Below are 13,284 nucleotides of genomic sequence, written 5' to 3' on the forward strand. Positions count from 1 at the left end.
ATTGCTCTGAAATAAATAATGGCTTGTAGAAATATTGGCGATGTAAAATTATTTAAAGAAAATAACTGACAGGAGTCGCCCCCAGCCCTGAGCACGGACAGTCTACACTGCTAAGTCTCCACGGGGCCCTAGGATCATAGGATGGACTCCGCCACACTGCTGCCCCAGGACCTACTGGTGCCCGGACTGTCACGGTCATATGGTGTAAAGACAAACACCAAGAGGAACAGCGTCCCTTTCATTGCACAGATGCTGTTGAATCACAGGAACTTCACCCCCCCCCCGACTCTCTTCTTGTAATAACATAGTAGGTGATTTTCTCCCTCCTGACTCTCTTGTAATGCTGTTACACAGTAGTTGATTTTCTCCCATAATGTCCATGTATAGATAAAATATAGTAGAAATGGCTCACGGTGTCTTCAGATTGCTGCCGTTTTTAACTCTGACTAATCACCTGCACCTTTTAACATCTCGGCACGTCCCCACTTCACACGTGAGGACACCCGTGCTCCAGCCACATGGTCTCCTTACCAGACTTGCTTAACCAAAGTAAAGTAAATGAAAGCAAAATCTGTATATCGCCTGTCACATTCTAAAGTGAGAGTTGTTTCTGAGGCTTCCCCTTCAGCATGGCCATTGCCGTCCTTCAGAGCCTAGACGCTGATTGAACAGACCCTGAATCCTGCCTGGTGCCAATGACTTCCCAAGTGTAGAAGCATTTTCTCACACGTCCCCTAACCCATTGCTGCATCTGTGTGGTCAGGAATGCAGGCTGCAGGAGGGTGGAGCCCTTAGCTGCAAGGACTGTAGCAGGAAGGTCTTTAATCTCCCTAGGACTTGGAGGCTGCCCTGCCTGTGGTAAGACAGCCATGCCAGATTTCATCCTGTGACCATGTCTGCCCGCTCCAGACGTGAGCAGGCGCTGGTCCACTGCAAGGAGAGGAGGTGCTCAGCTCTTGTGAAGGCTTTGCAGGCCGTTCTCTGCCTGGGGCCGGTGATTCTGGGGTTGATTATCAGTTCTTACCTTACTCTACTGGCCTCACCTCCCTTTGGAAAGTAGAGCTCTGACGTGTGTGCCCGCTACCGTGATTCACTTCCTGAGGAAGGAAGCTGGGGTTATCCACATGCCGCAGCACCTGTTCTAAGTACATATGGGAACAGTTTTTAACAGCTCCTCTGAAGCATGCCGAGGAGCAGACGCATGCTGTGAAAACTGTAGCAGTCACCAGTTCTTCATTCTTAGCCCAGAGTGCTTGCTGTTGGGCTAACTGCAGTTTACAGTCATGGTCTGAGACTTCCAGGCAGGTCTGGTGTTTACGAACGCGCTGTCTTCAATGTCTGCATGTCTCAGTTTCCTCTGCCTTGCATGCAGGAATGATCGGCAGTAGCACTTCCCGGCCCAGCATGCCTTCTGGGGAATGGGCAGCACAGAGTCCAGCTGTGAGAGTCACTTGCGCTGCTACTACTGGTGCCATGAACCGGCCAATCCAAGGAGGCATGATTCGGAACCCAACAGCCAGCATCCCCATGCGAGCCAACAGCCAGCCTGGCCAAAGACAGATGCTTCAGCCTCAGGTCATGAACATAGGTGAGGCTCCTTACCCACTGCCCTATACTCCTTCAGACTGTCGGCTCCGTGGTCCTTCCAGGACTTGCCTCTGGCTTGGTACATGGACAGTTCTCTGGTGTGAAGCTGTCCTAAATGGCTAAGGCCCTCTAGCCAGGCTGGGTCGTCAGCTTCTTCCCTTGGCCTCACTGATAGACACAACCACTCACAGAACATGGCACAGCACCCACGGCGCTCTAGGATTCTATGTGAGGCAGTTGACAAAGTATTGAAACATATTTTTGTGTACACCCCACCAAACCTTCATCAGAGCTGCCTGAGACTGGAGGCCTGGAAGGAAAGTTCCAGTAGATGAAAGTGGTCTGCACTGATGTGGTGCTGGTACACCTGACCATATTGATACCCATTGGATGCTGCACTTAATTCATAAATTGTATGATGTGTGAATCATCGGGAAACTTGTAACTAAAATACTAATGTGCACACTTACAATCCCAGCCCTTGGGAGGTACAGGCGCAAGGACTGTTCATCATCCTCAGCTACATGAACAAATCTGAGGTCTGCTTGAACTAAACAAGACAGGGAGAAAAGATGAGCGGCTTTCAGAACTCCTAATGATGATATTTTTGTAACCACAGACATAGGGCCTCCTCTGGTCTTAAACATTAGCTCCATTCTAAAATGTCTGTGTTTGTAAACTTCTTGTTAGATACTGCACAGGAAGTGTTAACATTAACAGGAAAATGCGAGGTTGTTTTGAGGAAAGAGCAGGCTTTTTGCCAGAACTCTGTTATCAGGTTTTCCCATAGGTACTGAAGTGCTGTGTGTGTTTTCATTCGGTGCTTCTGAGAGTGACATTTGTAATTACTCATGGTAGTAGGTGGCTCCCAAACTTACATTTGTGTCATTTGAAAATACCAAAAATTAAAAATACTTTTAAAAAAACTCGAAGGAGATTTTTCTGGAGCACTAAGCTAAGCTGGGAATTAGTAAGATGCTTATAAACGTCACAGAAAGGGGTCACGTAGAGGTTTAATTCATTCCCTGTCTTGCTGATGGCTGTCTCACTTTGGAACTCCCAATACGGCTCTGTGAAATTTAGTCTACAGCTGAGTTTCTCTAGTGGTTGGTACACTCAACAAAGCTATGGGTTCAACCAACGAAATTGCCTGTTGTGGTGGACGCCGGGTCACAGGATAGTAAAACAATAATTAGGAAGCTCATATGCTTTAGAGCCGCAAAAAGATCCTTAGAGAGGGAGGTGTGTGTCTGCTGTGGGAAAGCTAAGGCTTGTGAAAATTCTGGTGCATACGAACAAAAGCTCTAAATACAAGACCGGCCGGTCCCTAAGGTGGCGGCATTAGCTTTGGCGTTGTCTTCACGTTGGCACTCATCACCAGAGTCGCCTTGTTCTCACCTCTGACTGCTTCTGCCTCTGCACTGCCCCTGAACCAGCCATTTTATTTGATATTACCCAGTAAACATGTGCTTTCTAAACTATAAGATGCAAAAATTTAGGGTTTTTTTTTTCTCTCCCTCTTAGGGCCTTCTGAGTTAGAGATGAACATGGGAGGACCTCAGTACAGTCAGCAGCAGGCCCCTCCGAACCAGACTGCCCCATGGCCTGAGAGCATCCTGCCTATAGACCAGGCGTCTTTCGCCAGCCAGAACAGGTAAGTGGGCACCCAGACAGTTGAAAGAGCATTAGCTCATGGCTTCCATTCGTTGTTTCAGATATACACCGGGTGGATCCCTTCCGAATGGATGGTACTCGCCCAGTTACCATTTCTTCAGCCCAAGTCATCCACTAGGCTCAGAGGGAGAGAAGGGCACAGACATCAGCATGGCCCAGACATGCCTCTGGATGCCGGCAGTTCAGTGGAACAATGATGCGTTTGTGCTGCTAAGCAGTGTTAGGAAGTAGTGCACAGAAAGACACTGTGTGGGGAGTAATCAGCTTCCAGTAGCTCGTCCAGCAAGGCTGACAGAGGTTTCAGAGTCATGGAGGAAGGGAGGGACCCACCTTTCCAGGGTCTAGCTAGATAAATTCCCCCCTCATCGAGGAAGCGTCTCTTTGCAATAGAGACCATTATAGAAGATCAGCAACATCAGAACGAGGGCTGTGAATACATCTGCAGGACACACCCACTCCTAAGGCTCAGTAGCCACCCACGAAGTCTCACCGCATGATGTCCTGAACCGGAGACAGACAAGGACAACAATCCACATCCCAGAGTGGGTGGAGGGAAGCCCACGAAGCCTCCAAGGAGTGCTGAAAGCGGAGGAACAGTCCTCCTCAGGGAAGAGCACACATATACGTGCAGCATCATACAGACGGAGCAGGTTATATGTCGGAATGTGTCTGTATGGAATGTCACATATGTGCATGTGACAACAACAAATGAAAAAGGAAGCTCTGAACTGGCACTAAGCTGTGAGAGGTGTATGGAGGGGTGAATGGAGAGGTGTACGGAGAGGTGAATGGAGGGGTGTACAGAGGGCCTAAAGGGAGAAGGAATGAAGTCGGAGCTAAAAGGTAGCACAGTTAAGAAAGTGCTTGTTGCACCAACGTGAAGACCTGAGTTCAGGTCCAGAGCCCACTGAGGAGCGAACCGTAGTGACCCACATTGAGACCCGAGCACTGCAGAGGCAGAGGGTCTTGGCCAGCTGCTCCAGCATAAACGGTGAGCCAGGTCTCCGTGAGAGAATTTGTCTCAAAAAGTATGGAAAGACACCCACAGTGACCTCTGAATTCTGTGTGTGTGTGTGTGTGTGTGTGTGTGTGTGTGTTATGCACATCTCTCCAGCCCCTCCCCTTTTCCTCCCCTCTTTACTTTTTTAAAGTATTGGTATGCATGCGTGCGTGTTGGGAAGCAGTCAGGTGAATGTCTAACTTCAAACCAGGCTTACGTAGTGAGTCATATGCACTAGTTGGGCCCGCGCCCTTGCCTCCAAGACTCTGCTGGAGGAGCTACTCAAACACGAAACTAGGCTGAGTAGTGAGACCCTGTCTCAGAAAAACACACACAGCACCACCACAAAAAAAAAAAAAAAAAACCAGTATTTTATTATTCAGTAGAACATGTTTAACGTGGGTGTCTGTTTTCTGATGTGAGTACTTGGTTGCTGCAAGGTTAAGAACTTGTTCTCAGGATGGAGAGATGCTCAGCCAGCAGTTGAGCACCGACCGACTGCTCTTCCAGAGTCCTGAGTTCAAATCCCAGCTTCACATGGTGGCTCACAACCATCTGTAATGGGATCTGATGCCCTCTTCTGGTGTGTCTGAAGACAGCTACAGTGTGCTCATGTACATAAAATAAATAAATAATTCTTGAAGAAGGAGGAGGAGGAAGGAAGAAGAAGGGGAAGGAGAAGAGGAAAAGGGGAAAGAAGAAGAGGAGGAAGAATTCGTTCTCAGGAAGGATGAGGAGAGGAAGCCGGGCCTCTCCGGCTTCAGTTCCATGCAGATTGGCGAGTCTCTGCTCATGCGGGTTCGTGGGACCTCACATTGCCCGTGATTTGTCAGTAGAGGAGTCTGGGGAGAAGCGTTGTTTTGCGGTAGTGTTGACAGAAGCCGACAGCTGCTAGCACAGCAGAGCCTGTCCCAGTTCAGGTCATCACTGCTGTGGTAAACACTGAGCAAAAGCAGTTGGGGAGGAAAGGGTTTGTCTGGCTTACACTTCCACATCATAGCCCATCACTGAAGGAAGTCGAGAGAAATTCGAGCAGGACAGGAACCTAGAGGCAGAGGGTGATACAGAGGCCATCACGGGGTGTTCCTATTAGCTTGCTCTCTCATGGTTTGCTCGGTCTGCTTTCTTATAGAAATCAGGACCACAGCCTGAGTCACTAAGAAATGCTCTACCAGCTTTTCCTCAGTTAAGGTTCCCTCCTCTCTGATGACATAAAACTGTCGGGCAGAGGCAACACTTCCCTGTAGCTCCCCAGGCCGGAGGGAACGTCACCAACTCACACTGACCTGACCACCAGAATGTTCTGAGCCCCAGTCTGCCCATGTTACCGTGTTACGGGGTATCTTGTCACACCCCGCTGTGACATGTGGTTGTCTGCTTTTCTTCCTCATGCTGCCCTTTCTTTTCGACTTCCTTACAATTATATTCTAGCAGGAGAGGGAAGATCTGATTGCAGTTGTGTCTTGAAGGTTAACTTAGGGAGTGTGGACTCTGGAGAAGAGGGAGTGGAAGGCACATGTTGAACTGTTGCAGGCAGTCTGTTCTTCCACTGGCCCGCGGTCCTAGTACTGTGGCAGGGAAGGCAAGCGGGACACACAGCACCTGCAGCCCTGAGCTGCTCTTCCTAACAGCGGCTGTGACATTAGATCAGCGAACGAGATGAGGCATCAAGGGACACTCGCTGGACCACATGGGGACACAGAGTGCACGTTGCTGCATTTTACCGTCACTGTGAACGGTTTGGGTGCTCAGACACCATATTACAGCTCTAAGTCAGAGGAACTGCTAAGAAAACACAGCGAGCTGAACAGGACCAGACAAACAGCTCTGTCCCTTGATAAATTTATTCCCACTGGTTTAAGAACGAGTTGTCTGGGGTGTGAGCACATCTTGCTTGGCACATAGGATGTCCTGGGTTCAATCCCAGTACCACACACAGTAAAAAGTAAGTTAGCTTATCTGTAAACTTGCGTGTTCTCCGCGGTATCATGTCTACATACAAGACCGACTTTGGTGAAATACTAGTATTACTTCTCAGGCCTGCAGTGACTGGAAGCTCCTCTAATTTGTTTGATGACTTAATTATAATGTCACGCCCCTTAGAAGTGGCAGTTTAGAGTCAAGACCACATAGTATTACAGCGGTACAGAAAGTACAGCTAGGAGGTTTGTGTGAGGGCCGACAGCTATACGTCTTAAGTTTTAGTAAATGCTTGCAAATTCTGCTTCTGCATAAATAACGTTTCCTAGTAGCTCGGCCAAGTCCACTCATGCCCAGGTCGGACTCAAGTGGGTGAGCCTGCTGGTCTCTCCACGTGTTCATCACTCACCACGGCCTCAGAGAAAAGGCCTGCGCGTGCGCGTGCGTCACCGCACTCCGCTGAATGCTCCAGAACATTTTCCCCATCGGTGCCGAGCAAATAGATGCTCACAGACCAGTGCAGGTCTGTGAAGTTAGGTAGGTGAGTCCCAAACACACCTTTCGGACTTTGCACGGATGTGGGTCCCTGGCCAAACTAACCCCCTACTTTGTGGGAGCACGTAGAAACATAACTGGTTTAATTGGCCTTTATTAACACTAAGTGGACTTTTCAGGTGCGTCTTTTCCGAAGTCTTCATTCTGTCCAGTGCTTGGCTGGAGGAAGAGTGTGTTGAAGAGACCCCTAAATCAACTGGCATTTCTTTCTACCAGCCCATGGTGAAGTTTGTCTCTTTACAGGCAGCCATTCGGCAGCTCCCCCGACGACCTGCTGTGCCCACATCCTGCAGCAGAGTCACCCAGCGATGAGGGCGCTCTCCTGGACCAGCTGTATCTGGCCTTGCGGAACTTCGACGGCCTCGAGGAGATCGACAGGGCCCTGGGCATCCCGGAGCTGGTGAGCCAGGTAGGCGGGGGCATCGTGGTGTTCAGGCCCTCCGGAGGCCAAAGGTCTCTGCTCCTGCAGGCTGCTCTGTGGGCTGCTTTTCACCTCCCAGCAGGCAGGCCTCCCCTACTCTTCCCTTTTCTCCTACTTTCTCATAAACTGTTGTCCAAGAAGCAAACACCTGGGAAGGGACCATTACAGAAGACGGGTTACAGCAGAAAGGGAAGCTAAAGCCCAGAGCCTCTTGCCCACCCTTGCTGATAGGGCAGATTAGGGGAAAAAGCTCAGGCCTGCCTTGCCTGCGCTCTGAGACAGCAGCCTCTTAGAAGAACCACTTCACACATAGGGAGCAGGGGACATCTTAAGTGTCACTGACTCTTGTGTGGGTGCCGCCCATTTAAAAAACAGTTCTAAAATGTTAACCACTCTGGTAAGTCTAGTTGTCTCTCTGATTCCCAGTTAGTTTGAAGAGGGTTTTGTTTCTTTGATTTGAGAATGCCTGTGAGGCTATGCTGATGAGCTCATGCCCCTCCCTGGACTGTCTGAAGCTGCCCTGCAGCTACTGAACTGTGAAGCAGCCGGGTTTGCAGTAGAAAGAGTCATCCTTCCTGTCCAGTGCCCCCCCTCTCTCTCCCCTACCAAGGCCAGGCTGCCTGTACCTGCAGCATGTCACTGTGAGGACAGTGACACAGAGCCATTGAAGACTGTGGAACCTTAAAAACAGCTTTGTCATAATTCCCAGACCTTAGCAGACAGGTGGGAGTGACTCGTGACTCATATTGAAAGCACAGGGTGGAGAGAAGTGACTGGAGACCACACGGTACCCCAAGTCAGGCCGGAAAGGAGATGGGGTGCCTACTTCCTGTGGAGCTGCTTGGCTTTGCCTTCAGTGTCAGCTAAAATTCACCTTTTCTCTGATTATCCTTGAGTTTATGCAAGTGGCATTCTTAAATGTCCTTGGAGTTCCTCGGTGACTTGTAACACTTTGGGGGACTTCGGAGGGGGTTTTATTTTTTAAGAGATTTAATTTTTAAGAGATTTAAGAGATTCTCCCCAGCCTAGCCTAGGCTCAGATTTATGGCAGTTGACCTGTCTTGGCCTCCAAAATACTGAAATACTTTATAAAAATTAAAACCAGCGTCTCGTCATTCTGAATGCTCTGTAACATGTCCTCAGTTCAGGCGCCATGCCGTGAAGCAGAACTACAGACAGCTTTCTTAGGCGCAGCCGAGGAACTGTGCTGTGCGCTGTGTGTTAGCCAGAGTTGCATACATAGTTTGGAAGAAAAGTGCTCGTCTTCAAGCATCCCCAGAGCCCAGGAAGAAACACCAGGCTCAGTGGTCTGTACTTCACCCCAGAGCACCAGGCAGTCTGGCGTAATGATCAATGTAGAAATAGTCTAAGTAGATTTCCATTCTATATGGGCAAACATAACGTTCTGAAACGGTCTCCCTGTTGGTGGTACTCCCTGTGGAGAGCAGAAGGCAGTGTACTGAGGCTGTCCTGCTGACTACAGCGTCGTCCCAGGGTGCGGCGCAGCACCAGGACAGCTAGAAGGCCCGAGGCAGGGCGCTGCAGCAGTGAACCGAAGGAGGCTTGGGATTTGCCCTCCTGACGACTATAGTGTTGCCATGGCTTCCAGAGAGTAAGGATTGGCCAGGTATATCTCCACACTGACACTCAGGGTCACAGACTTGACATTCTTCCTGAGAAAGCTCTGGGTTTCCTATGGGTAGAAACAGGGAGAAGAGCCAGAAGCTTCCACATCCAGCTCAGTGGCTGAATTGACAGACACCTCGGAAACTGAGCAAGAGCTGCATCCTCAGAAGTCCTCTAGGCCTCATACACTCGCGTGCACTCACTCTCTCACACACACTCGCACACTCACATGTGCACACGTTTTTTAAAAACTATAACCAATGCAGGATGCAGCTGGAGTATATGCGCTCTCCCTGTAGACACATCTCAGCAGGCACAGGGTCACATGCCTGGGATCCCAGTACTCGCTGAGACAGATCTCTGCAGAATGAGTTCCAGGACAGCAGGGCTACAAGAGACCGTGTCGTAGGGGTTAAAAATAAATCATCTTTCAGACAAATTAACGAAACGCATACTACCCAGTATTGCAAATGCTGTGAAGGGTATCCTGCACGTTCCACGCCTTCCACACCTTCCCTCTATAGCCTGTGGTGGGAGGCAGCTGTTTAAAATCAAATGACAAGCACATGGAGTATGTCTAGCATGTAGTAACTGAATTGTAGCAAATTGTGGGCATGTAAAAACTTCTGCCAACCATAGAGAACAGCTTAACAGTATACAGTGTAAGCCAGGGGCACTGACCTGTAATCCCAGCACCTGGGGGGTTGGAGGCCAGTGGCTCATGGTTGGCTACATAGCAAGTTAGAGACCAACTTGGGCTGTGTAAGACCCTGTATCAAACTGTTCCCACCCAAAACCTAGCAGGCATTAAGTGCACCCTACCAAGTCTAGCTGGAAAGACTCCCCAAGTCTGTCGTTAACCTGACTGAGGACAGTAGTCGCTGCTTCACCGGCACTGCTAACGGTGACTAAGGCGATCACATAGTTGCAAGTGTTGATGTGGGGTTGTGTGCTCAGTCAAAAGAGGTGTCCGTTTGCGGGTGTCTGCTCATTAAAGCCCCTGCCAGGTTCTCGGGGAAGAAAGTAGGAGCATTGCGTAGTCCCAGCCCCTTTGTCCCACCGCCTGGAGGGGATGCTGCAGAGAGACAGCCTGACCCTCGCTTTTTCCCTGGGGTAACTGCAAAGAGGCACTGTGTAGAAGGAAAAGTACGGGCAAGTCAGAGACCTACACTGGTAAAATAGTACAGTGCTTTTAAAGCGTCAAGTTCTGGAGGGAGAGAACAGCCTCTTGTTCGTAATGTTATTTATTAGCCCTTCTTATGTGCTTATCTGGGCTTCTTTTCAGAGCCAAGCTGTGGATCCAGAGCAGTTCTCCAGTCAAGAGCCCAGCATCATGCTGGAGCAGAAGCCCCCTGTTTTCCCACAGCAGTACGCATCTCAGGCACAAATGGCCCAGGGTAGCTATAATCCCATGCAAGATCCAAACTTTCACACCATGGGACAGCGGCCAAATTATACGACACTCCGTATGCAGCCCCGCCCGGGTCTCAGGCCCACAGGCATCGTACAGAACCAGCCAAACCAGCTGAGACTTCAGCTTCAGCACCGCCTGCAAGCACAGCAGGTGAGTTCTCATGGGACTCACGCTGGCGGCCGTGGTTGACTGGAGACTCGAGATTGGAGCAGAGTTGGTTGGAGAGGCCTGTTTATTGGAAAAGTACACATGTCCTGTTGTGTGGATGTAGCTAAGGATGGCTACATTACCCTTTAATCCCAGTACTCAGGAGGCAGAGGCAGGTGGATCTCTGTGAGTTCAAGGCCAACCTGGTCTATAGAGTAAATTACAGGACAGCCAGAACTACGCAGAGAAACCCTGTCTCAAAAAAATACGGATGTGTTCTAGGTCAGCCTGGGTTATGTAGTAAAACCCACCCCTCAAATTACCTTCTTCCCAACAAAGTGCTGATTCCGCTGTGTTTACGTTTAGAATCGCCAGCCGCTGATGAATCAAATCAGCAGTGTTTCAAATGTGAACTTGACTCTGAGGCCTGCAGTACCAACTCAGGTGAGAAGCTTCTCCTGCCGTCTTTCCTCCCACGCCTGCTTCTGTACTCCCAAGGCCTGCCTAGCCTGTCTTTTCCCAGTTCCTCTGACTCCCTGTTTTAGTTGGTAGATGTGGCCAGGGTCAGCTCATTCATGTAATACAGAAGAGTCACATTACAGAGAGTATCAACCAGCCCTCCATCCAAGGGCGTGCCAACGCTCCTGGGAGAACTGTACTTAGCCTTCAAGTCTCCGGGCACAACACTGTTCTTGGCATATCAGCACATACCTTGTTTCTGTGGAGTTTCTGTGTGAAGACGTTTTATGTGTATGTAACAGTGGGCAGGCTGTCTCAGACCCAAGCAGACCTCGCCTCACGCTTGCACACCCGTGCCTCCCACTTCAGAACCCTGGACAGTGCTGCGCTCACATGAAGCCTATTGGCGTCTCCTGGGCCACAGAAACAGGCCACGTGTCCCTCACAGCCTCCCCTTCGCAGGAAGAGTGAAATTCTTTACTGCTGTACTCACGGTCATAAATGGCTCCGCAGTGCTGTGATGTTAGGATTACAGTGAATGTTAGCGTGGGCAGTCTCCCGAGCAGCTAGGGTCCCCTCTGACATCTGTGTCACCTATCGTCCTGAGTGAAGTCCACTCTGAGATCCGGTGCGTCTGGGTTGGTATAGCCATAGACCAGGGTGACTAAGGGGTACGAGGGATACCTGTGCGGACAGCCAGACCAGCCTGGATCACCCCCACTCACTCCACCCCTCTGAAGTCACCAAGATTCCTTTGGCAGTGATTTGGTTACTTGCTAGGTTGGAATGTTCCTTAGAGACTCTCAATGCTGTCCTCAGGTTACATAAGGCATCTGTGAGGTAACACATGCTGTGACCCCAGTGTCCGCCCAGCGCTCAGGAGGCTAAAGCAAGAGAATAAAGAGCTGACAGTCATTTTGAACGACAGAGAGGACTCAGGAGCAATTCCAAGCAGCCACAAAGCAGCTGACGGGCACTCCATTTCCTGTAACTCCATTTCCTGGTGATTGGACGCCTCCATCTGGCCTCTGTGAGCACCATACACATAAAGTAAATTTTAAAACATAAACATGTGCCCTTGAGAAATGAGCTGGTCAGTACAGCAGGATTACAGTCACCACACAGGCTGCCTGACAGCGTTCACATGCGTGCTCACCAGGTGTTCCGCTCTGAGTACCTCCTCCCGTGGATTCTACATACAGCAAGCCGTTGGTATCCTGTCTAACCTGTCTATCCTTGGTTTTCCTTCATGGTTGCCCCCATTTCAGGCTCCTATTAATGCACAGATGCTGGCCCAGAGGCAGAGGGAAATCCTCAACCAGCATCTTCGGCAGAGACAGATGCATCAGCAGCAGCAGGTGCAGCAGCGGACTTTGATGCTGAGAGGACAGGGGTTGACTATGACCCCAAGCATGGTGGCTCCCTCTGGTCTACCAGCAGCCATGAGCAATCCTCGGATCCCCCAGGCCAACGCCCAGCAGTTCCCATTTCCTCCGAACTATGGTACGGACTTCAATCCCGACCACCGTTGGGCCCTGGCTAACCCGTCTGTGCCTGGTCAGCCAGGGAGGAAGCCTGGGAGGACAGTTGGGACCTGGCAAGAGCCTCCACGGCCCACCCAGTGCCTACCCGTTAACTCGGGTCTCCTTTTCTCTGGGTGTGAGTCTTTAAGAATGGCCAGACTGTGTATGTGTCTCTGGGTGTGTGAGCATGAGTCTGTGAATGTATGTGAATGTATGCACAGTGCTCCTCACACGTGACACAGACCAGTAGCTGAGTAAGAAATGTCAGAAGACATAAGTCAATTTAGACAGTACAGATAGTCTACAGCTTTTGAATTTAAGTATTAAAGATAGTCTACAGCTTTTGAAAAATAAACACTTTATTTGCTACTGACAGCACTTCACAAAAAAGAAAATGAAAACTTTCAAAATTATAACAAGTCTTCACTGAATAGTGAAATGTTACTCAGAGCCACATAGGAAGGAGACCTTTTTATTTCATTTATCTATTATATAAATAAGTACACTGTCGCTGTCTTCAGAAATACCAGAAGAGGGCATCAGATCCCATTACAGATGGTTGTGAGCCACCATGTGGTTGCTGGGAGCAGTCAGTGCTCTAACCACTGAGCCGTCCCTCCAGCCCCATAGGAGACCCTCCTGCTTGACTTTCTGTTGATTTGCTCATTGATGTCACTTTAACAGATGAGACACCGAGGATAACGTCATAGAGATCAGCATCTGTGTTGTGTCATCTTCTTGTAGGATTCTTAGTGCTTGCGTAATACTTACATGGACGTCCAGTGTCCCAGATGGCTCCTTTACCCTCTCTGAGTGACCTGTGAGGAACCACAGAAGCCTGTGTGTTGCCTAAATTCAGACGCCCTGTCTCTCTAAGGAGCAAAGCTAATACATTGCTTTTTCCCTCTTTAAATTTCTCTTCTGTAGCTACTTTTAAACATTCAGTGCTACAAATGTG

The 13,284-nt window shown here is 49.6% G+C and overlaps 1 protein-coding gene across 1 annotated transcript in view; it reads left to right on the forward strand.

The window, feature by feature from the left end:
* The window catches only part of NCOA2 (nuclear receptor coactivator 2), a 123,556-nt gene that overhangs the window by 99,941 nt on the left and 10,331 nt on the right, over positions 1-13,284 (forward strand). Inside the window, exons 13-18 of the mRNA XM_080938780.1 lie at positions 1,373-1,588; positions 3,112-3,241; positions 6,980-7,145; positions 10,069-10,347; positions 10,711-10,788; positions 12,072-12,306. Of these exons, the coding sequence (XP_080794906.1) occupies positions 1,373-1,588; positions 3,112-3,241; positions 6,980-7,145; positions 10,069-10,347; positions 10,711-10,788; positions 12,072-12,306 (1,104 nt within the window). The remainder of the gene's footprint in view (positions 1-1,372; positions 1,589-3,111; positions 3,242-6,979; positions 7,146-10,068; positions 10,348-10,710; positions 10,789-12,071; positions 12,307-13,284) is intronic.

The sequence above is a fragment of the Micromys minutus genome (assembly GCF_963924665.1).
Source record: "Micromys minutus genome assembly, chromosome: 26".
Taxonomy (NCBI): domain Eukaryota; kingdom Metazoa; phylum Chordata; class Mammalia; order Rodentia; family Muridae; genus Micromys; species Micromys minutus.